This window comes from Lemur catta, chromosome 1, assembly GCF_020740605.2.
Source record: "Lemur catta isolate mLemCat1 chromosome 1, mLemCat1.pri, whole genome shotgun sequence".
Classification (NCBI taxonomy): domain Eukaryota; kingdom Metazoa; phylum Chordata; class Mammalia; order Primates; family Lemuridae; genus Lemur; species Lemur catta.
The window spans coordinates 13,190,293-13,215,907 of NC_059128.1; the positions used below are offsets into that span (position 1 = coordinate 13,190,293).

At 36.5% G+C, this 25,615-nt stretch overlaps 1 protein-coding gene across 3 annotated transcripts in view; it reads left to right on the forward strand.

Moving 5' to 3' along the window:
* EFCAB11 (EF-hand calcium binding domain 11) overlaps positions 1–25,615 on the forward strand; it is a 126,152-nt gene that overhangs the window by 39,140 nt on the left and 61,397 nt on the right. Inside the window, exon 6 of one of the 3 annotated variants that reach the window (XM_045562145.1) lies at positions 7,863–7,941. The exons of 1 other annotated variant lie outside the window; for it this stretch is intronic. In XM_045562145.1, the coding sequence (XP_045418101.1) occupies positions 7,863–7,941 (79 nt within the window). The remainder of the gene's footprint in view (positions 1–7,862; positions 7,942–25,615) is intronic. One more of the 3 variants, XM_045562151.1, reaches the window with a different exon arrangement.

Here is a 25,615-nt window from a genome sequence, read left to right on the forward strand (position 1 = left end):
TTGATGAGACAGAAAAGAGTTATTGGGCTCTTTGTTGGATGATAAACTGGGTGATGATTATGGCAAAAGTTATCTGTCATTTTTTTAGTGCTGTAATGAGTGCCAGGCATTGCCATTATTTCATTTAATCCTCACGATAACCTAATGAGTTGTACACTATTATTAATATTATTCCTATTTTACAGATAAGAAAACTGAGTTGGAGACATTGGGTAAGGTTCCCAAAGTCACACATTTTAAATAACTGAAAATGTTTCAAGTTGCCCTCAGTCCACCATATTTAAAATGAAAGTTAACATCCTTGTCTCCAAGTCTGTCTTGCTATTTCTGTCAGTGATAACCATGATTTTCTCAGTTTCATTATTGTAGTCATTGATTTTTCCTTTTCCGTCTTTGTTCTAAATCCATTCAATTACCAAGTCCCTTTATCTGTTGTTGTCTTTCTGCTGTCAACCGTCTTCCCATCGCCTTAGTCTAGGTGCCCAGGCTAAAGGCCAAACTCCTTAACTCAGCCTTCAAGGCTGGCTCCCCTCTGGCCCCTCCTCTCTTAGGTTCTTTTTCATGTGACATCTCTCCTGATGAAATAGTTACCTACATGCATAGTGCTTACTTTCCATGTGGCACCTTTGCACACGGTAACTCTGTATTGAGACATCGTTTCCCCTGCTCCCTGCTCTGTGACCCCTGCCCTTTCCTTAGCATGAGATTGGGTCCTCTGTTCAATGATGCATTTCATTCCTCAATGAGTATCTCCTCTTCTCAGCAGTTATGACAGTAGTTTCTATACTTGTCATTTTGCACTAAGCACATGTCACTCTGCCTAGTATTGCTATAGAACTCTTCATGTATGTGACTTGTCTTTCTCTTAGTGGTGGTTGGGGCTGGGTCTAGATCCTCCTTAACATTTGGAACATTGCTCTGCACCTAGAAGGGTACAAGTCTCCCATGTGTATTTGTAAGGAGAGGAATTTTTATGGTAACTATAGCAAATCTCTAAATATTGGGCACATTGAGTTAATAGATCTCCTGTTGTCTTTCAAACCTTATCACTAGAAAAGGACTGCATGTATTCACAGATTATGGTAGTAGTGTGTTTGCAAAGATGGCCACAGCCACTCCTCCCATCCCTGTGTGTATGCCCCTTTGCAAAGTAACTTGGCTTTCTTCCCATCAAGAGGTAGAGTTTATTTCTCCACTCCCTCACTCAGAGCTGACCTTTTGGCTTACTTTGACCAAAGAACATAGCAAAACGCAAGGAATCACAAAACCTGAGGGTGGTCTTGGGAAGCCCTCCTCCCCATAACAAAGGATCCCATCTGAAGCCATGCCTTTTACCCATTAGCCCTTGAGTTTATTTGTTTGTTTGTTTGAGACAGGATCTCGCTCTATTGCCCAGGCTGGAGTGCAGTGGCCTGATAATAGTTCACTGCAGCCTCAAACTACTGGGCTCAAATGATTCTCTTGCCTTGGCCTCCCAAAATGCTGGGATTACAGGCGTGAGCTACTGTGCCCAGCCAGCCCTTAAGTTTTTATGCACTGTATGCATATAGTATAATAGATGTGATTTGAGATGTTTCTTTAACCAAAGTTTTTAAACATTTTAAAGTTCTGTACTTCTATAGAAGTGGTCTTAAAAGCAGATAATAAGTTGTGATTATTCATATACCCTAGTACCATAGTTTTGTTTTGTCTCATATAGTTTCTTGAACATAATCCAAAACTAACATTGATTTAAAATGCTAATATGTTCACAAGTCTAAGTTTTTAAAACCTTGCATTGTTGTTATCTTGGTTTGCAAACACCCAGAATTGCCCCTCCCTTTTCTCCTACCCATTATGTGGAAACAAGCTCTGTATTTGCCAAATAGCAAAACAGCCTTTACTTGACAGTGTATATTTCACTTTTGTGCTAAAGCTATATCCCAGTAACATTTTCTTTCATGGAAAATGACCATTTCTTCCAGGAATATATAATTTTTTCTCAAATGCATGAAGTTTGAAAAATGAAACCGTATCAGACAGAATGATCTTTGGTTTTATAAAAGTAGAATATTTTTTATGATTCTATGGCTATTCATTATTTTAAAACCTATTAGTTATAACAAGTAAGCTTGAAAAATGAGGAGGTATAAATTTAACTGAGACAAAATATCTCACTGTAGTTAGATTCTGAGACTGTGCCAGTGAAATTGTGCTTGAGAATGGTTCTTGAGTCTGTTTTTTAAGGGATAGCTTTCTGCTTTAAATGTGTATTCAGTAAAACACAGTTATTCAAATTCTGGTAGACGTGTATAAGAGCCAGATTCATGTATAATGCAGATGTGGCATTGTTCGTGGGGCTTTTTACTCCTAATAACTGACCTAATGTGTTGTGTCTTTTTCTGGCTGAGGAAAGGAATCACATTTTATAAGGATTTTATTCAGTAATATGTTCACATATTTTTATTCAGTAATATGTTCACATTGTGTTTCACCTCTTGCTATCTCTCATACTACAAGAATACCTGCGACATATTGAGATAGCTAATATCATTGCTAGAAAAGTACAAGGTAATTTGGATAGAAAATAATGTAATAGCTTTAGTAACAGAATATAATTAAATTAGCGCCTAGAGTAAAAATAATGAAAGGATTTATTTTTAGTTTTTAATGGATCAGATCAGTATGATTAAAATTCATAAATTAAATAACAGCATTTACTTCAGTGGTGCTCTTAGTGGTATCAGCTCTCTCCAATTATCTAATCTGAAGCATTATTAATCTTATCTGATTACAAGTATTCCATTTTCCTCTCCCCTTTCCCATTTTTAAGTAAACCCAATATGAATTTGATGAAATGGAAAACACATTTGTTACATTCTTGGAAGCCTTGAGATTAAGAAATTTTAGATTGTGCAGGCATATATTCATTAAGCTGTTGGGAAATGGTTATTGAATGCCTACCAGGTGCCTTTCTGGGTATCGGGGATAGAGCCATCAACAAAGCAGACAAGGTCTCTGCTCTCAAGGAGTTCAAGATTTCCTTGTGAGAAGACAGACAATAACTGAGTACACAGAAAAGTTAATTTCAGATAGAGATCAAACACTGTAAGGAAAGTAAGACAGAATAAATGATAGAGAATGATTAGGCAGAGATAGTTTTAGATCGGGAAGTTAGGGATGACATTTGAACTGAGACCTAAATGATGAAGAGCCATCCAGAAAGAGGAAAACCAGTGAAAAGGCTCTGAATTGGGTGTATGCCTGGCAGGATTGAGAAACTGAAAGAAAAACAGAGTGGCCTGATTGCAGAGAGCAAGAGGCAGCAAGGTATGAGTGAGATTTGACAGGGGCAAGATGATCCATTATTTATGGGTGCTACTCTGTTTATTTTATTTTATATTACAGGTTGAGTATCTCTTATCTGATAATGCTTGGCACCAGAAGTGCTTTGGATTTCAGATTTTTTTCAGATTTTGGAATATTTGCATTATACTCACCAGTTGCATATCCCTAATCCGAAAATCCAAAATCTATAATGTTCCATGACATTGTCTTTGAGGATCATGTTGGTGCTCAAAAAGTTGAAGATTTTGGAGTATTTCAGGTTTCAGATTTTTGGATTAGGGATATTCATCCTATATTATATTACATTATATTCTGTATTGTATTACCTTACATTATATCAGATCTTATCTCACATAATGCTGGACACTAGAAACTGATGAGTTACTGATGAGATGAATGCAAAAGAAATTGTGATAGGGTTTCATTGTAAAGCAACTTTCCTGTATTATATTTATTATTTCAATTAGTGAGCATCTACCTTTTCTACCATCTTACTTATCCTTAGATTACAAGTAGTAAAATGATATTAAGGGCCAAATATCTAATGTAAATGTCAGTGATTTGTAATGTTAACTAGCATAGTCTTCATTTGCTCCTCTGCATTAAAGAAACAAGACATGAAAAAATGATTTTGAGGCCTGCTTATGCATCAGACCAAAAGCGTTTATCATTTGAATATCTTATTCTGGGAGGAATAAAGGAAGTTTAAAAGAATTAACAGTTTAACAAAATATATGAGAGTTAAAAACATATGTTCCTTTAAATGAAGCAACACAGATTTGTAGACTCTGTTCTGTTATGATGGTTATGATTCAAGGTGTCTGATTTACACTAGGGGATCAGGAAATAATATAGACTATTTCCTTTCTCTGTGTCTTCAGACCATATGTAGTCATAATATACTGACTTAAAATTTCCACTGAATTAAACTTTCCAGTGATTTATAAGACATTGAAATGCATTACCAAGAGCAGTTATTGAATCCTCCTTCAGAGATAATTAATAAAAAGACTTTGTTATTAAAAAAGAAAAAAAAAGCAATAGTTTAGGTTTCATTATGGCAAAAGTAAGCTCTAGGAGTCTTGCCATGATTTGCTGATAGTAATTCTACTCCTTGGATATTTGTTTTGCTTTATTCTTTCTAACTCTCCCTGATTCTGTGGTTTAATAGATTTTCCTCCTGTTTAGAATAAAACTGTAGAAGCCGGTACCACATTTAGTATCTATCTTCAGGCCAATCTCTCTTCCCACTGGCTGTGTTCCAGAGGATTCTGGAAAAAAGCTGACAAAGCCTGGATGTGACCGGGCAGGACATTTTAGGCAGCTCTCATGGCTTTTTCAGCTCTGCTTCTTATTTTCTTATAGATGTATGTGTGGTGTGTAAGTGTGTATGTGTGTATATATGAAGTATATACCTGGTTAAGGAACAAAACATTCCATTCTAACCATGGTTGAAGCCCCCTAGGGCCCTGCATGATTGCATTTGCCTTCCTCTGCCCCAGAGATAATCATTATTGTGAATTTTTTAAATCATTCATTTGTGTCTTTATGTTTTGTGACACAAATTTATATATTTTAACCAATATATAGGATTGTTTTGCTTATTTTTAAATCTTACACAAATGCAAATGCTTTTTCTTTTGTCATTATATTTTTAGGACTTTTCCACATTGATATATGTACCTTTCATTTATTCTCCCTGATGTAGAGTATTCTGTTGGGGCTTGAGGGTACACAATAGCTAGAACACTCTTTTGCCACCTAGAATCAGTTGAGAAATAGATTCTAAGTATAAGAAAGTAGTAGATAGAAGAAATTTCAGCTTTATTAAAATATAGCCCAAATTAAGCAAGTTTACCCTTCCAATCTCAGGTTGTAGTTTACACAGGACTCCCTCCAGGAAGGCCTGCCCGTAGGGCATTGGGGAGCACAGCGGTGTGTATGCTCCAGCCTCTATCAGGTGGCTCTCATAGAGAAAAGGAGGGGGCACCAATTAGATAAGTCACTTCTCTAGGAGGAGTGAGGGAAGAGGTGGAGAGGGGCTGGAATGTTACTCTAAGAGAGGTCCCTCTGCATGGAAATTTTTTATAAGACAGGGAAAAGGAAGTTTTCTCCAGAACAGTGTTTTCCCATTATATAAGTGTACCATAATTTTCATATCCATTCTGCTATTGATGGATTCATTTGTTGTTATAAATGATGCTGTAGTGAATATTCTTGTGTCTCCTTATCATTGTGTAGCAGAGGGTCCGTAAGGCACATATACGTCAGAGTGGAATGGCAAGGTCATGGCACATCCATGTCAGCAGCTCAACTTGCTTCCCAAGTGGTTGTGTCAGTTCACTCACATTCTCACTATCAGTGAGTGCATCAGAATTCCTTCCCATTCATATCTTCACCAACACTTGTTATCAGACTCCTCAGTTTTTGCCCATTTGATGGGTATGAAAGGGCATCTTTCTGTGATTTTTATTTTTCTAATTACCAGTAAAATTCAGCGTTGTGTCTCCTAGCTATTTGAGTTTCCTAATATGTCAATTTCCGATTCATATTATTGGCCCACATAAAAAATATTGGGTTGTCTATTTTAAATTGATTGATAGGGATTCTTTATGTATTCTGGGTATAATTCTTTCACATTTCTGAGACAAAGAAATCTTCACTCGTGGCTTATCTTTTCATTTTTTAAGGGGGAAGGAATATCTTTTGATTTATATCTGGGATATATATTTTCCCAGAGGTTTTAGAGAGAACTTGAAAAAAGGGAAAGTGTAGGACTCTTTGACATATCCAAAGTCTAGAATTATGTAGAGAATGTGTGTAGTATCACTTGAGCATACCAATAGGCGTACCTTGTGATTTTCTGCCTGTTGGAGTACTCACATTATCTTTGAACAATTGCTCATCTTTTTTTTCCTATATTAGCCGGTTTGAACAATGTTTCTGCAAGATTTACGTTGCTTTTCAAATTCTTTTACATTGTAGAATTTAATGCTTAGTGCTTAAATTATGATTTTTTTGCCTCAATATGATTGCAAGAAAAGGCTATACCATGAAACACCTTTGATCTACCAAAAAACAAATTTGTCTACCACTTGGCAACTCTCTGTGAGTAACGCAACTTTTCCATTTTAGCTACTCCCATGGTAATACCATATTAATGTTTCATTCTCTTCTCCGAGCTGTGGACATTGTCATCACCCGAAGGTATTTGAGTACTAAATTGCACATAATACTTATATTAAAAAATTGCTTCATGGTTTTTCTAATGCTTCATAAGAATAGTGTCTGATAGGGTCATAGACTTTCACCAATAAGAAAAAGCCTTAAAGAACATGTGGAAAAATCTCTTATTTTACTTATATGAGGTTAAATGACCCACCTTAAGTCACATACCTTGGCAGACATAGAACAGCATTAGGACCCAGGCTTTACACACTCTGCCCCTGGCATAGTGTGTCTTCTAGTGCCATGAATTATAAAATTATAGTGTTATTCTATATTTTTATAAGATTGGTATGTATTTCTACAGCTAGATTTTTTTAAAGTTGCACTGAAACATAGATTTCAGTGCGTTTGGCTTTTTGTTGATGGCATCTTTTTAGTTTCTTAATACTGAAGGAACTGTTTATTATCCTTCCTTAAATTAGCTGTATGGAAATAACGTATACTGTTTTCCTTCCTTATTTTCAGCTCTATTTACATACTAGTCTTTCCAACAGGTTGTATAAATAAGTTAAATTATTCCAAAATGGCATATTAACAGTTTGCATAAATTACAACTATGGTGCAATACACTGAATCAGATTGTAACTAGATGTGAATTCATAAATGTGTGTAGTTAATTTTTTAAATATGATTTCTCCATGCGTGACTGTCTTTATTTATTTAAGTTTGTGTTTAACAATAAAATTAGTACGTTCAACCCAAGAACGAAAGTATTACCATTAACTCACATATACCCACATACTCCTTCATCCTGTCTTCTTGCTTTGCTTCATAAGAAGCAGTATCCTGAATTGAGTATTTGCTATTCCCCTGCTTTAAAAATATACACATGCATACATATATATATGCGTGTGTATGTGCATATTTATCCACATACATAATACTAATGTACTTCCCTAATGTTTAGTCTTCCTCATTTTTAAACTTAGTAAAAAAGTGTCAAATGTATGTAGTCATTGTGACTTGCTTTTGTTTTTACTCAGCAATGTTTTAAATATTTATCCTTGTTTTATGTATAATTATAATTCACTCATTTAAAATGTATAATCCCTTGCATGGATTTACCACAATTTATCTGTTGTTTTGTTGATGGGCATTTAGTATTTTTCCCCTAATTTTGTTGGTTTTTGCTATTACAAATAATATTGTAAGAACACTCTTGGATCGTGACTTCTGGTGCCCATGTGCAAGTGTTTCTTTAGGGTATATACTTAGGAGTAGATGGGAATGTTTACTTAGATAGTGACAAAATATTATAAGGCCAAATGTTATTTCCAGTTATTCATATCAACCTACATTCCTTCCAGCAGGTGTGTGAGAGGTTCTGTTGATCTGCTACCTCTCCAACTATTGGCATTGTCAGACTTCTTCATCTTCCCCAATCAAGTGGGTATGATATCTCATTGTGGGCTTGATTTGCATTTCCCTGGTTAATAATGACTTGTCTGTCATATCTCTTCATATTTACTGGTCTCTTCTGTGACATATCTATTCATGGTTTTTACCTGTTTTTCTATTGATCTGAATGTGTTCTTTATGTTCTGGGTACAGATATTTAGTCAGTTAACAAATATCTTTTCCCAGTTTATGAGTTGTCATTTCACTTTCTTCAGGCATTTTTTGAGACATAAGTAAAGTTTAGTTTGGTTGAAGTAATGAATTATTTTGTAGTTAAAGTGATTATGTCATATTTAAAAAGCCCTTCATTACCCAAGGTCACAGAGATATTATATGTATTTTCTTCATAAATTTTTTTGCTCTTGACAATTAAATCCTTAATTTCTTCTAGAATTGATTTTTGAGTATGGCGTGGTGTGGGGGAACCCAATTTCACTTTTTCCCCTACAGATAACCAATATTTTCAGCTCTGTTTATCGAACGTGCCCTCTTTTCTCTACTGGTCTGCCATGCTGCCCATTCCTATTCTGTTTTCTATTCTGTTCCATTGGTCACGTAATCTGTCCCTGCACAAATACTTCACTGTCCTCATAAAATCTTAATATCAGTAGGGCAAGTCTCCCTCCTTACTTTTCTTCTAAAGTAGTATATTGATTATTTCCAGCTGTTTGCTTCTCCATATTAATTCTATTATAGAACCAGCTTGTTAAAAACCAAAAATTCTGTTCACATTTCAATTAACACTGAATTTACAGATCGCTTTCCTGAGAATTGACATCTTAATAATACTGCCCTCCTATCTATAAATATGATATATTTTTCATTTAATTAGATGTTCTTTACAGCCTTTCAGAAAATTTTTATAATTTTCTGTATTGTCACTCCACCATTACCATCATAATCATAATGGTTTTTACTTATACAGTGTTTCCTGTGTGCCAGCCCGTTCTGTTACTTTATATTCAGTCTTCACAACAACCTTTTGAGGAAGATCCTATTATTATGTGATATTACACATAGGAAACTGAGGCACAGAGAGGTGAATTGACTCACTGGAGATTACACAACTAGTAAATGTCGGAGGGTGGACTCAAACCCAAGGTGCCTGGATATAAAGTTCATGCTTTTAATCACTACTCTGTGTTGCAGACAAATTTTTTTTTCTTCTTTTGTTGGATTTATTCCTATATATTTTATAGTTTTTATTCCTATTATAAATGATAGCTTTTGAAAATTACATTTTTAAAATTACTTGTAGAAACAAATAGAAATGAAACTCCCTTTTGTATATCTATATTTTTATTTCAGTGTATTACAGGGATACAAATGTTTTGGTTACATGGATTGCTTTTGTACTGCTTGAGTCAAAGTTGTAAGTGTGCCCATCACCTAGATAGTGTACATTATACCCCTTAGGTATGATTTCACCCATCCACTCCACCTCCCTCCCGCCTACAGCCTTTTGTATATTGATCTTATATCTAACAACCTTGCTAAATTTGTAGGTTTTAAAGAGTATTCCTATAAGGATAATGATATCAGTGGAAAATAGTAACTGTTTTCTTTCTTCCTTCTCAGTCCTTATGTCTTTAATTTCTATTCCTGACTTACTGCACTGGCTGGGACTTGTAGTGGTGATAGTATCTTGTTCTGAAACTCAGGGGGAAAGATTTCAACATTTAATCACTTAATTTAATCATAGGTGTTTTATAGTTAAATCCTTTATCAGATTAAAGAAGTTCCCATCTAGTCTAGTTTGTCAGGAGCTTTTTCTTTAAAATCAAGAATGGACATTAAGGCAAGGTGCAGTGGCTCACGCATGTAATCCTAGCACTCAGGGAAGGCAAGGCAAGAGGATTGTCTGGGCTCCAGGGTTTGAGAGCAGCCTGAGCAACAGTGAGACCCTATCTCTACCAAAAATAGAAAAAATTAGCAGGGCGTGGTGGTGTGTGCCTCTAGTCCCAGCTACTCAGGAGGCTGAGGCAGGAGGATCTGTCCAAGAGTTTGAGGTTGCAGTGAGCCATGATGACACCACTGCACTCTACCCAGGGCGACAGAGAGAGACTCTGTATTAAAAAAAAAGAAGAAGAATGGACATTAAATTTTATCATATGCTTTTTCCATATCTATTGAGATGATATATTTTTTGGATCTGTTAATGGGGTAATTGACATGTGTGTATGTATAATTTTAATATCAATTCATCTTTTATATTTTTGGTATAAACACAGTTGGGTCTTGCTATTATCTTTTTCATGCACAGTTAGATTCAGTTTGCTAATATTTTACTTAGGATATTTGTGTGTGTCTATGTATATATGAATTAAATAAAACTGTAATTTTCCTTTTTTGATTTGTTTGGTATCAAGGTTATAGTGGCCTTATACAGTGAGTTAGGGAGAACTTCCACTTTTTATATTTGGTAAAAGATTTTACTATTTTAATATAAAATATTACCTTGAAAAGCTTATAACTTTTAAATTATAAATATATATAATCAAAAACCTCTTGCTTTGGAAAATACATTGTTATCTGTTGCTTTAAAAACTCGATACCATCGTATCTCAAACTCTTAATACTTTTGTACATTTAATTCATTTAAAATACTTAAAAGGTTGTAACCAAATATTTATTAAAAATCCTCTATATCACATTTTATAGTTTTCTATTCCCTGAAGACATTTCAAGCTATTTGTTTATTTTTAAACATAGAAACTATAGTTGAAGTCTACTTAGATCTGTTTTTGCTGGTTCTTGCTCATAGTGATTTGTTTCCTTGTAAACTTATTTGTATTTGACTTTTTGGAGCTCACTGACTTTGAAAAATAATTTGTGGGGATTTCCGTGGGCCAGGATGAAAGACTCCTCCTTAGAATGGCTTGTTTGTTTCTGCCAGACTCCCTGAAGCACGATCAGTACAGGACCACATTAAAACGAATTCTTAGGTGGAAGTTTCTGTACTCATTCAAGATGTGCTTAGATCCAGGATACCAGATTACATGATGGTCAGTCAGCAGTCATAACTTCTCAAAGGGATGGGTTATCACTTTTTCTTTCATTTTTCTTTTACTACTTTGCTCAGCAACAGGGAAACTTTCACGTAGCCATTTGGTTTTAGCTTAATGTGGGGAAGTTATCCTGCGAGATGATTCATATTGGGCAAGCCCTGGACCTTGCTTGGCTTCTGGCCTCTTCCTCCCCTGAAGCTATCAAACCAAAACTCAAGTGCATGCTGTGAGCCAGTGTCTTCAGGGCAAAAGTGACTTTGGGATGCCAACTTTCCGCTAACCTCTTTGGGTTCAAGCCTGGCAGTTCCCTGGTATCTTTTTAACTCTTCGGTACTTTTAAGGTGGTTTTGTTTTAGTGTCTTATCCAGTATTTTTAGTTTTCTCAGTGGTGGAATTGATCTGAATATCCAAAAACAGAAACACATATCAATTATTAAATACTTTTTCTCTCAAAGTTTTCATTCTGTCTTCTGTTTTCCAAGTATTGATTTGTTGAGTAGACCATAAGATTTATGAAGTGTTGGAAAATACTAACCATTTATTTGTAAGGGATGTAGAAAATATATAAAATTAGTGATGCATTTCTAAAGTTTATTAATTTTGGCATTTTAGTTGTGCATTATCTTCTATTGCTGTTTGAACGATATGACCAAATATTTATGACCATTTATTGCTCTTATATTGAATATCATTTAGAAGGTATAAGCTAAATATTTATTTTCATGTCACATAAAAGCATAGTATTAGAAAATAGTGATATAATTTAATGACTATGTCATTGAAGCTCAACATTTTTATGATATCCATTATTTATGAGAAAAAACTATGCATTGTTTTCTGTTTTCATCAAAGCATTGTATCTAAAAATCACTTTTCTTGAACTTCAAGATTTATGAAAATGTATTTTTACTATACTTATGTCTAGTATGAAATAATTGATTAACTATGTTCTAGTGTGTCGATAGGTCCCCAAGACCAGCACTAGGTTTGATGGTTTACTAGGACTCCCAGTACTCAGATATGGTCATGCTCATGGCTGATTTATTACAGTGAAAGGATGCCAAGCAAAATCAGCAAAAGGAAAGGCACATGGGATGAAGTCCAGGGGAAACCAGTGCAAGCTTCTAAGAGTCCTCCAGTGGAGTCACACAGAACACACTTAATTCCCCCGGCAACAAGTTGTGACCCCACATGTGAAATGTTGCCAGCCAAGTTCAGTAGAGACTCAGTGCCCAGGGTTTTTATTGTGGGTAGAACACATAGGCATTCTCTGCCTGGTGTGTACCAAGATTCTAGAACCCCAGAAGGAAAGCAGATTTTCAACATAAACCATATTCTTTGCACAAACAGTTTTAAGCACAGTGATCAAGTCTTATCAATTCATGGTGGTCGGACTGTTCCTGAAATCCAAGTTCCCAGTTGCCAGTCAAGGGCCAACCTTGTAAGCAGAATAGCAGTCAGGCCTGCTGTGTTAACTCTTCTCTGCACAGGGAGCTACGGCTAAAGTTTTTAAAGCACTTACTATGTGGCAAGCATGGTTCTAAGTCCCTTACTCATTTCATCTTCACAGCAACCATTTCATAGATAGGGAACTGAGGCACAGAGAGGTTAAGAAACTTCTCCAAGGTTGCATGGCTAATAAGTAGTAAAACAGGATTCCAAGTCAGGCTTCAGAATCCATGATTTTATCAAATGCCTTATTGTTTTTTGTGTATTTTTTTTGAGAATTATTTTCATTTTGTCTCACCTCATGGATAAGATGTTCCATACATTTCCCTAAAACTGTGATTAAATGAAATTGTCCTCATATAGCTCCTTTTAATCTTCAGTGTTGTTTCATGGCTCTTAATTTTCAAATTTGGAAAATTGTTCTAATTATCATATGTAAACACTTCCTGATCTCATAGGCATTTCTCAGCTTCTGTGTTTCTGGATTGGGGAATCTGAATTGTTTTATTTCCATTTTCCTAAAGCAGGTTTGTCTGGTCCTTGACTTCCACTGTTCTTTCTGTATTTCCTTTTCATATTTTCTAAGATGTAGCAATTAGAACTGATACCATGGTTTATACACAGTCCATTTGGGCTGCTATAACAAAAACCATAACTGGGTGGTTTATAAACAATAGAAATTTATTTCTCACACTTTTGGAGACTGGGAAGTCCAAAAGTAAGGAGGAGCAGATCTGGAGTCTGGTAAGGACCTGCTTTCTGGTTCATAGATGGTACTTTCTAGCTGTGTCCTCTCAGGGTAGAAGGGGAGAACTCTAGTCTCTCCAGCCCTTTGTAAGGGCACTAATCCCATTCATGAGGGTTCAGCGCTCATGACCTAATCACCTCCCAAAGGCCCCACCTTTAATCATCACATTAGTGAGTAGGTTTTAACATAGGAATCTGGGAGTGGGGACATACACATTCAGATCGTGGCAACAGCATTTTCTGTTTTATTTCCTTTCTTGTGATTCTCATAATTGTATTGGCCATTTTGTCTACCTCAGTATATTGGACAATGACTTCAGGGAGTGGTCTTTAAATGTTCCTAGGTGGCCATCTGGGATATAGGTATACTAATAACTAAGAGCTTGCCTCTCTACAAGTAAACTTTAGATTATTTTTTTATGATTGAAATGGAAAGATCCACTATTTGCTATATCCATTCCCAAGAAAATACATTATAGCTTCCAGAAAAATCCAGTTGTTAACACATGTGCTGAAATATGATACAGATGTTTAATGTCTTACTGTAATATTATTTTACTCTTCATAGTCACCTGCTTTTTTGATCTGTGCCTAAGTTTGCTTTCTTTATTCCATAACACCTGTTCCCAAGAATATATTTACAATCTGCTATCTTTTCTAAATGGTTGGTACAGATGTTAGGAAAAGGTTGATTTTTTTACTGGTGTCTTTCAGTAACTACCGTAAGGATTCTTCTTATTTTCTTTTCAGTGTTGTTTTATTCCAGTATAGTACCTTAATACTGTTTTTACTTAAATACCAAACAAGAAGCCATGCTATATGACTGAGATGTGACACTTATTTCAATATTCATGGATAACAAACAAGTTATTTCTAATTTAACTTTTTAAAAAGAATTCCAAAACTTCAGACTACTTCATGATGATAAATGCCCTTATAGTTCTTACAGGTTTAGAAAGCTTATGTCTAATTCATTATGCTCATGTGATCATGTGCATCTAGTTGTTCAAGATATTTGCTACCTTCTATTTCAGCTCTTTGCATTTGTAGTTCCCTGTTTAAACATTACAAATCAGAGAGACCTTCCCTATCCAAAGTGACTTCACCCCATTCCCAATAAATCTCTGCTGCCTGGTTTTATATCATTCATAGAACTTAAAAATCTCAGAAGGGATCTTTTGTTTTGTTTGCTTGTTGTCTATTCATCATACTTGACTGTAAAGCTTCAGGAGAGCAGAGATATTATCTGTTCTGTCTTGAATACTTCTGGAGGTTAGCACAAAGCACATGCTCATTTAGTCCTTGTTGAATAAGTCAATGAATTAATTTATTAAAGACTACAAAAAATATGTGCATTTATATTAGATATGATATTTGATCTTAATTCAAACCTGTGAGATTTTGTCTGGGTTACTTAGAACCTGAAGAGGGTATCCAGACTGACTTGAGGTTTATGTTCCAATAATTAGCTAACTAAAAAGTTAACAATGGATACATTTATTCTCTAGAATTAAATTTTCTGATCATTTGGCCTCTGAGTATTGTATATCTGCCATAAATTATCAAAACTGCAATAAACCAGGTCTCTTGTCAAATTTCAAAATACTAAGTACATACTTTGATCTTTTTGTGTTCATGGGAAATATTTTAAACACAGAAAAGTATAGAGAATAATACAATGTAACACTTGGATTCTGGCCACATGACTTTATCCAGTCTTAACATTTGTCATATTTGTTTTAGGTTTTTAAAGAAATAAAATATTACACACAGAGTTGAAAACCCTTATGTGTCCTTCCCTAATTCCATTCCTTCTCTCTCTAAATAGAATCGCAATCTATATTTTGGTATTTATCAGTCTTGTGCATGTTGTAGTACAACTGTGTAGATATTTATTCATAAATATTAATAATATGTTTTACATATTTTCAAATGTTATACACATGGTGTTATATATAACCAGCACCTTGATTTTTTTCACTCAACATTAAATTTTTGAGATTCATCTATAGTGATATGGTATAGCTCTTATACTTCATTCATTTTCGTTGCTATGTAAAATTTCATTGAAAGGTAATTATACATTTTATTTATCTAGTCTCCTGTGGAAGGACAGTTAAGTTGTTTTTAGTCATTCACTATTGTAATTAATGCTGCAGTAAGCTTTTTTGAACCTTTCCATTTGCGTGCAAGTGCAAGAATTTTTTTAGGGCAGTGCTTACAGTCTATTTCACCTTATGGCACTCATAGACAATGAGAGTATTTATAAAGCACATTTAAGTAAATAGATAAGTTGCTTTTGGCTGAAGGCAAATTGCTGGCCTGCCCAAGACTCTTTGGGGCTCTATATATTGCCATACTGTGGCACCTCTGGCAGGGTTTTGGGAGGCTGTACTCTAGATCAGTGACCTTAGTCCTCTGGAGGGATTCTTAAAAGCTGTGTACTTCCATGTGCATTTTTAGATTGATAGTTAAAACTTTTCAAAGTAAGTTTAAATGGTGTCACTTTATATAATTTCCAGTGTATTGTAAATATTGACTTTAAAAATGAAATATTACCCTTTTTAAATATATCTAGTGAAATCTAAATTCCATAGTGATTTGATACTCATCCAGAACATAACAGTCATACAATAAATACTAAGAAAGGTATACTTGCAACATTTAGAATAAATGGAAATTGAAAAACTAATAATAGACCAGATCTTAAAAAAGGATATACTAATACTAACATGTACATCCATATACACAGCTGACATTTCTGATACAGCAACATTGTTCTGGAGAGTTTATACACAACGAATTTTGCTTAACATTTTCTGTAACTCTGTAACATCTTTGTGTTGTAATAGGGGAAGAAGCATCCACCTTTCTCTGTTTATAATTAGAAAAAGCAGGACCTTAGGTTATACTCAGAGTGAGTCAAGCTAAATATTAGGTGATCTTCAATCAAAAGCCCTTACACAACCTTCTTAGAAATGATTGTCTCCAAGTATAATAATAGAAACAAGAGTGCTTTATGAGTCCAGCAGTGCAAGTTAGCCTACAAATTAATTTGGTTTGGCAAAAGTAAAATGTGTTCTTAGTGTTCTTCAAAAATATTTATTCAGACGTATGTAAAAGAAAATTATGGTATACGTTTGTAAATAATTGAAGTGATTGAAATGTTTTTTTGGCTTGTTGCTTGTTTTAGGGGGTAGCTCATCATAGCTAAATAAATTCATTGCAACTCATCAAAAAATAGAACAAACTTAAGTTGAATGAGGAATTTGGTTTTATAGGATTATACCAAAGTTAATATTATACTCACTAATGTAAAGAAGAGATGTCAGGAAGAGAGCAATAACACGTGCTATGGTACTGAAAGGAACTAAGATCTGGAACGCAAAAGTGATAAAAGGAAAATAATAAGTGACCTAAATTCTGTAAAAGAGGTGTCTTTCTAATGTCTTTAACTACAAAAGAAAGAAGTAAAACAAAGAAAGTAGACTAAAAAGAAATATAGTCATATGATGTAAGACTCCTGTCCACCAGAGCTTAACAAAAATGGAGGAGAGCAGAAAAAATGGTTCTAAATATTGAATACAATAGCTATTGAGTAATGATCAAAGGACAGGAAGATAGGGGAACATGTTTTGGCAAAAAAAAAAGTCAAAAGAAGGTAGAAAGTACAGTTTGGGTCAATTCAAGTAAGATAAAGTAATAGAGGAAAATAATACCAAGTAGAAAATGTTCAAAGATAATGTATGTCCTAATGTTATGCACATTGCTTAGCCAAAAGCAATTTAAAAAAAATGAAAAAGGAAGTACAAAAAGCAATTAAAGGAAGAAAGAAACATATATGCCTTATAAAGTAATCAGGTCCAAGGTGAAAATGAGAAAAGCCAAGATGGAAAGTGAATTTGGACCTCAAAGAAGTTTAAGATAAATAGATCCTATTTGTTATTGTCTTTTAGGTCAGTTTTTTTAAAAGTTAGACACTGAATTGTAATAATCATTAAAATAACTGCCCAATGTAGAGATATAAATTGCCATGTAAAATGTATTCCATATTATTTATATTAATGTAAAGCAGTAAAAATATATTTAGATATTTATATGATTTAACATTTTAAGGAAATATATTTTAATACAGTATAAAAACAAATCTATTAAAATGATTAAAAATATGAAACACAAAAGTATTTGGTAATGATTTCCATCTTTCATTTCTTATTTTGGATATGGATTGTTGTTCTGTATGTATCCAATACCTTATTTTAAATATTCAGACAGTGGGTAGCGTCCAACCTGTTTGTAAAGTTCAAAAGTACCTTTATATAAATAATAGCTTCTAAAGGCCAGTAGACGCATTTAAAAATAAGCAAGTAAATGAATTCATCCCATACTCAGCAGTTAAAATAGAATGCATTTCCAATATATGGATTTAGACTTGACCTTGCAAAAACTGAAAGCAATACAAACCCCACATACCACAGTTACCACAGGGTTCATCTGATGAAAGGATTACAGTCTGAAAACATTGCTCAGACTATCTTTTAGTATGTCCCATCTGCAAGCTAGAATTTTTCTTCTGGTCGTCTGTCTTTTGAAATAGCAATTTCCAGTCTTTTTCCCCCACCCATTTTAAGTAAGTGACCAACATTCTGCAGGGTTGGAGAGAAGGCACAGATTTAGTGACAAACAAACAACTGAACAAAGGTGGTAATAATCGGGCTGTTATTACTGAGTTTTGGGACTTAAATGACATTATTCATAATATAGCTTCATAGTGCTTTCTGCCAATTAGAGTTCTTACTGCTCAATGTGTTGAGGTTGAGAGTGGTAAATTAAAGTGCACAGATGGCTCTCAAAATAGTTACCCAATGTCTTAATGTAGGAAGGGGCACCTTTTGAAATACTCTGATTTGTACTTAGAATTTACCCATTAGTAAAGCTGAATGCCTTCAATTAAAGCAACAGCCACACCCTTTCATGGAGTAAAATACCATATTTCATTAAGTCTGAGACACCATTGATTGTAGCGGCACCATCATATTATGTACCACAAATGACAAAAAATTCTGCCCATTAAACTGTAACACACTGCTGGGATACCAATGATCATAAATGCATTGCAATTTTAGAGATTTTAAATTGTAGGAAAAAGTACCTGAGAATTGATGAAATAATACAATGTACACACTAGCCACCTTGTTCTGAATTGTCTTCTGGTTTTGTACACCAGACACTAATCCTATCCAGGCTATTCTGCCTTTTAAAAACTTCTTGGCCCCCATTACCCTTTTCACTACATGTAACTTTGACTTCACTCAAAAATAGTTTTGGTCATCTACTCAGAGAATTACTCTCTGACCATCTCAATGAAACATCCTTCCTGACCTATCTTAGCCGTATGAGAGGATGTAGATATCGGCTATGGATAATCAGTGAGCTCATTCTTGCTTTCTAAGCAGGACCTGGGCATTAGTTCATGAAAATCTGGTTCTACAGCCATGGCAGAGCTTCCATTCAGTATTGGCCTGGCATTGTGCAGGTGCTCTAGTTTACAACACTGAACAAGACGTGTCCCTGAAGACAGGGAACTTTCAGTCTGGTAGGAGGGTAGATACATAAACAGGGATTAGAATTCCCTTATCTTTAGCCATAACAGGCATGATTTACTGTCCCCCTCTTCTTTTCCTCTGATCCCCAACTTAACCCTTTGTAATATCAAATGAATATAATCTACCTCACATTGCTTATCAGGAATTCTCTCCAAATGGGTTACCTCAACCCATGCACACATTTTGAACAGCATTGCTCTAATCCTAATTAGCTACCTTTATGGGAGCAGGAACAACTCATTATAAAGATGGCGTTTGGCTATTCTTGGAGATAGCACATCCAAGAGGCCCACCTGACCTTAGGATGTGACTGCTACAGCCCCATTCATTTAATGGTACCATCTCTTCCTCCTCTCCTCCTCCACCAGCACCCCCTTCTCTGCTGATCAGAGTAATAGAACCCATGGTGGGCCCTGCATTCCCTCCAGCTCTGTCTCAGCTGAGCGAGCTTCCAGGCAGAGTAGTCTGTGCTTGCTGTTTTCATTTCCCCCCAGTGTCTTCACTTCTCTAACTTAGGACAGCATGGCTTTCATTTCTAACAGCTCTAATGAAATAATTTTGCTGAGCTAAGCAATAATCTCCCAATTGCCAAATTCAGTGTACACTCTTATGTCTTTGACAGAACATTTTGCACTAAGGACCCCTGAAGACACCCTTTCCTGTTGGTGTCTGTGACAGTACTCTTTCCTGGGTCTGGTCCAATCTTTAACAGCCATTCCTTTTACTCTCCTTTGGTGGATGGCCCTCTGCCTGCAGGCCCCTTCCAGTTTTTTCTTCTTTACTAGTATGCTTGCTCTGGGAGATTTTACTTACCGCCTCCACTCCCACGTGGAGGACTCCCAGCTCCATTCCCTGATCTCAGTCCTGTTTTCTGAACTCCAGATCCCATCTTCAACTCCTACTGAGCACTGCCACCTGGATGTCCCCACTGAACCCTCAAAGTCCACATGTTCTAAGTGTTTTGTGTCATCTTTTATCTCAGACCTGCTGGTCCCTTTTCTTTCTTGTATTACTTTTCGTGGTTCATGATATCACATCTACCCAGTTACCCACACCAGGAACCTCCAAACAACCTCTTTTCTTGACCACTTATAACCAACTTTCGGCCGGGCATGGTGGCTCACGCCTGTAATTCTAGCACTCTGGGAGGCTGAGGTGGGTGGATCGTTTGAGCTCAGGAGTTTGAGCCCAGCCTGAGCAAGAGCCAGACCTGGTCTCTACTAAAAAAATGGAAAGAAATTATCTGACCAACTAAAATATATATATAGAAAAAATTAGCCAGGCATGGTGGCACATGCCTGTAGTCCCAGCTACTCGGGAGGCTGAGGCAGTAGGATTGCTTAAGCCCAGGAGTTTGAGGTTGCTGTGAGCTAGGCTGACGCCACGGCACTGTAGCCCGGGCAACAGAGTGAGACTCTGTCTCAAAAAAAATAAAAAATAAAAAAAAAAACCAACTTTCACCAAATTCTATCCAATCTACCCCCCAAGTCTGCCTCAGTTTTTTTTCCACCTCAACATCCTTGATCCATGTTATATTCCACACACTGGGTGGCTTAAACAACAATTTATCTTCTTACAGTTCTGGAGGTAGGAAGTTGGGGATTAGGGTATCAGTGGGGTTGATTTATTTTGAGGTCTCTCTCCTTAGGTTGTAGATGGCCCCCTTCTCTCTGCATCTTCCTGTGGTCTTCTCAGTGTGCGTGTCTGTGTCCTAATATCCTCCTCTTATAAGGATACCCATCATATTGGATTAGGGCCCACCCATATGACTTCACTTAAGTTAATTACCTCTTTAAAGACCCTATTTCTAAATACAGTCATATTCTGAGGTACTAGGGGTTAGGACTTCAACCTGTGAGCTTTGGGGGACACAGTTCTTTCCATAGTACATGCCCTCATCGTTTCCTTCCTAGCTTATTGCTTCCTCTCCTACTCTAGTACTCCCTACCTCTGGTGTCATCTCCATCTGCCATATCCTCCGTGCCACCATCTGGGAGATTATTCTGCATTCAGATATGAGCACATTACTCTCCTAGTCACGTGGAGTACAGTGTCCAACTCCTCCCAGTGGCATTCCTCCATGCTGTACTTCCTTCCTACTCACACTGTACTCCAACCATTCTGAAATATGTAAAGTTCCCTAAAGGTTTTAGATTTGCACCTCTGTGGTTTTCTATGTCTGGAACTTTCTTAACCCTATCTCCTTTTGTCTAACCAACTCTGACTCGTCTAAGACTCAATATAGGTAGCACATTCTGTGGGAAGTCTTACCTCAGAGTGGCCAGGAGGAATATGGCAAATAGCAATAGTACAAATTGAGCAAATTAAGAGAAATTATAAGATTAATATATGAAAAAGTATCTCTTTCATAAGAAGACAATAAAAAGAATGTGGTAATGTAAATTATGCTAATTGTTAAATACTTTTCTAATACCGTGGAACCCCTGAAGATTATACAATTTGTGTCTCCCTTCCATCAGTTACTTACCCATCAGCTCAGGGTCCATCTCGTCTCGCTGTATTTACTCATTTCCTAGCGCCTTCCTAAATCAGGAGCCCTGACACAGGGCTGCAGTGGCATCCACAGCACCCTTCTCCACAGTCTCTGATACAGGAACAATGCAGCTTTTCCCCACCTTTTCTGAAAAATGAGTACAAATTGCAAGAAATGCAGTGCAAATTGTAAGATGTCAGTACATTAGTAGTGACATGAGAAATCTGATGGAGTCAGGGGGAAAAGGTGTAAATTGCAGGATAATATGAAGGGGAGGTCAGTATGTTAGTAATGCAGGGAATATGATGGACTTAAAGAAAAGGTATAAATTGCAGGGTAATATACAGGAGAGGTCAGTACATTAGTAACATGGGAAACCTGGCAGATTTGGGAGGAAAAGGTGCAAATTGTAGGATAATGTAAAGTAGGGGCTTCACTGTAAAGATGAGCTTACCTCCTACCAGGGAGACTGTCTGGCCGTACAGACACTGGCTACAACTTTCAGTATTTCTATAGTTCCCTCTCACAGCAGACCTTTAGGTCTTTTACAGTCATTTATAAATTTCAAGCTATTATTACATCAGAAAATTATTGTTCTTGCTTAATAGAGGAAAAAACTGAGTCAAAAAGAGTCCCTCAAAACTTCTGAATGCCTGAACCTGTAAACCTCATATGTGTCAACTAATGAACATATATCTTTTGAGGAACATGTTGCTGCACAGAGACACATTCCTCCAAGAGGCTCTTTTTTAAAAAAAAATTATTATTTTTTTTGGAGACAGGGTCTTGTTCTTGCTCAGGCTGGTCTTGAACTCCTGGGATCAAGCGATCCTCCTGCCTCGGCCTCCCTAAGTGCTAGGATTACAGGCATGAGCCACTGTGCCCAGCCTCATTCCTCCAAGAGGCTCTTAAATATAATTGACGTTTCTGTGTTCAAGATAGGATTTAAAACAGTCATACAATACAAAAATTTAATAAAGTATAACAACTGGTGGAAGACTATTCTCTGTGGGCCTCTCTTGTTTCTACGTGGCTTGTGAGTGAGGCACTGACTGCCCTTTCTTCCAGAATATCTTTTCAAGGATGTTTGTATAGTAAACAGCCATGGGAGATGGAGATAGTGTTTCCCTCCAGAGCAAAGGGAAACCCTGCTTACCGACCATTTAAAAAGATCCTGGTTCCTAAACTCAAGGTTCCTCTTCTGTAATGCAACCCTATGTGCATGGAGACATCTGTCTGGGCCCATCTACATCATGCCATAGAATTTGGGGGTAAGGAGACTGACACAGATGTGCCGACACTCTTGCTGCTTGCTGTGCTGTGAGTACGGAAGTCCTTTGTCTCTGTCCCAGTCCTGGGTCTTCTGCCAGCAGCTGTGAGCCTGTGGCATGTGGTGGCTTGCAAGGAGGCTAAAGTCTCAGGTTCTTCACAGGTTTTAACAATTTATTCAACAAGGATGAGATATTGACAGAAACATGGCTTTCTGGAAGAAGAATGAGGAAATCATGGTCCTTAACAGGATTTGAGTGAAGTTCAAAGGAATTAGCAGCAAATGTATTGACCAAACTGTGTGGTCAACCAGGCAATAATGGTCCCCTGGTTTATTACCTGTCAATGAGGAAGAATTTAGGAAGTGACTGCAGCTTCACAGACAGCTGCCGAGACAGTGTCTGGCTTGTTGCTAACTTTCCTCCAGGTGGGAAGACTTCCTCACCAATATGGCATTCGGCCTCAGGTCCAGCCCCTTGAAACAGCTTGTACAAAGATTCCTCCAGGGCAGGCAGAAGGCTCCACCTCCTTTCAGACAACAGTTATATAGATGAACTACACTGTGTGAGAATGAAGGGAAATTTGTGATTTCTATAGGCAGAAACCAGGAGAATCATTAGGATTTTGGCTCTTTTAGGAGATATGGGGTGGAGCATATGATACCTGTTAGGGAAGACTGGTGACAGCCGAGCCATCTCAGCCCATCCTCTCCTGCACTCTGTCATGCCACCTTCAGACAGCTCTCAAAGATTTGGAGAGACAGGTCTCAAAGATTTTTGCAGTGTTTAGCCAAACTAAACAATATACCTTTAAAGATCTATATTTGGAAAAAAATATTTTGAAAAGCAAGAGAATGATGAATTCAAAATTTAGGAGACTGACTACTTCCGAAGAAAAGGCACAGGGCTAAGATCAGGAAGGAACACAGGTAGCTGTTATAATATGGGTAATTTTCTAGTTCTTAAGCTGGGGGGTAGGTTCACAAGTTTTGGTTTATTATCGTGTTTCATAATGTACCTATTTGTTACATACATTATTTTGTATATATCACTATTACATAATACATTTTTGTGATCAGCTTAGGGAAATTTAGTTTATAATTGGAATTATTGAATTGCTATGAATTATATGACATCTGTTAGATTCTTATATGAACTTTAGGAGAATAGAGGATAGTGTCTTCCCTTAAAAACCCTACAACATCAACAAGAATGTCCAACAGGAAAAATGGGAGAAATATTGGAGATGTTTAATGTTTTACCTTGCCTAGATATTTTATGAAATGTTTAACGTTTTACCTTGCTTAGGTATATCATGAAATTACTGCAAATTTAGTGTTCTGGTATTTTCCTAAGCTAAGATTAATTAAAAATTATTTTAGCTTGATGTCTAGTTCTAGATACAGTTGATTTCCATCATTTGTGAAAGCAGGCTCTAAATACCTACATTTATGATGCTGAGGGGACATCACCCAGGAATTTTAGAAATTTGGGAAAATATTATATGTGCTCTACCACCTTCTCTTTCCATGGGCAGTAAGAAAACCCATCTTATTTTTTTTTTTCTATCTTCTGTCTAGTCAAGAGAGAAGGATTCTTCAAACCATTCTCAGCTGGCAGAGCTCTGAGGAGAATTTTGTGCTCCTTGTGTCCTCTGAGAAGGACCGCAGCTCCTTGCTGACAGCTTAGCCCGAATCAGGGCCTCCGAGAGCTCTCCAACCCTTATCAAATGTGGGAAGATTACTCACGACTTGATCTAACTGTCCTTGGGAGTTAAGACACGAAATTCTTTGTGAGGTCTCTTAGGATGTTGTCATCATAAATAATACTAGCTAAGTATTTTTGTCACCTACTAGACCAAATGCTTTTCATGCCTTGTTTCATTTACTCTTTACAGCACCCATGAGGTGGCCGTTGTCATCACCCCCATTCTGTGGTGCAGAAGCAGGGGCGTAGAGAGAGAGGAAGTAACTTTTCAAGGCCTCTCAGCTAGAACGCAAACTCGGTTCTGTAAATTCTTCAACTCGTGCTTTTAACAATGCCAGATCCTTTGATTCTGGTGATAAATGTGAGCATATAGAAATTTTTTTTTAACCTCATGGAAGAGAGAATGCCACGTAGTTGTGGTCAGAAGTTACATAGTAAAGACAAGTGGGCCAAGCTCTGCGACCTCCAGGCATTGGGAGTTGCTGAGATTTTTCCAATTGCCCCCTTTTTAAATGAATTCCATACTTTTTCTTCCTAGCAAAACTGTATCATTGATATCTGGATGGTTAATATTTTTTGATAAGCTAGATTTAACATTTCTAAAGTATGAGGGAGAGGGATCAAGTACAATAGAGATATTTTTATTTTATTAAGCATGACTATATTTTTTTAACCTGCTAGAATAATACCTAGTATACACACTTGTTTCTGTAAGAAAGCAGGCAGGGTTGGCAGAATGTTTTGGTCTCTGGTATGTTCACGAAAGGTATGAATGTCATTTTTCTCCTGACTTATAATTGGTCCTGATGAGGGAAGTTACATTATTTAATGTGAAATGAACTTCAAAGGCAAAGTATGAAGTGTCTTTATCCTTAACTTGCTGACTTGCCTTTATTTGACTACAGAAAAAAGTAAATATTTTAATCTGACTTACAGAGCACTTAAAACAAGGAACTGCAGTGTAAAGGTTGTAGAAGCCAGCCTCCCTAGAGGGGAGGCACCCTTACTGAAGACAGGTGCTCACTTGGTGCTCCAGAGACATAGGAACCCCCAGTTACGATGTTTTCTGGAGAGTATTTACAGAAAACAGTTTGCTGTTTAACTCTATGGAATGTTTCATCTTGGAGTACACTTGTAAATGCCTTTAGTGGGATTTGTTACAAAATCAAAATGTCTTTCCTTTTAGTAGGAATGTTTTGTTTCATTATAAACTCTTCCTGAGGACTATACAGTATTATACATAGTCGTGGTGGAAATATAATGCATAATTTGAAATGCAAGCCACTCCAACTTACAAACTATATCATATTAGGGTCTTGGAAGATGACCAGGAGGGACCTTTATTTTAGTTTAATCTTTCTAGTCTTGCCAGGGTTTCTCTTC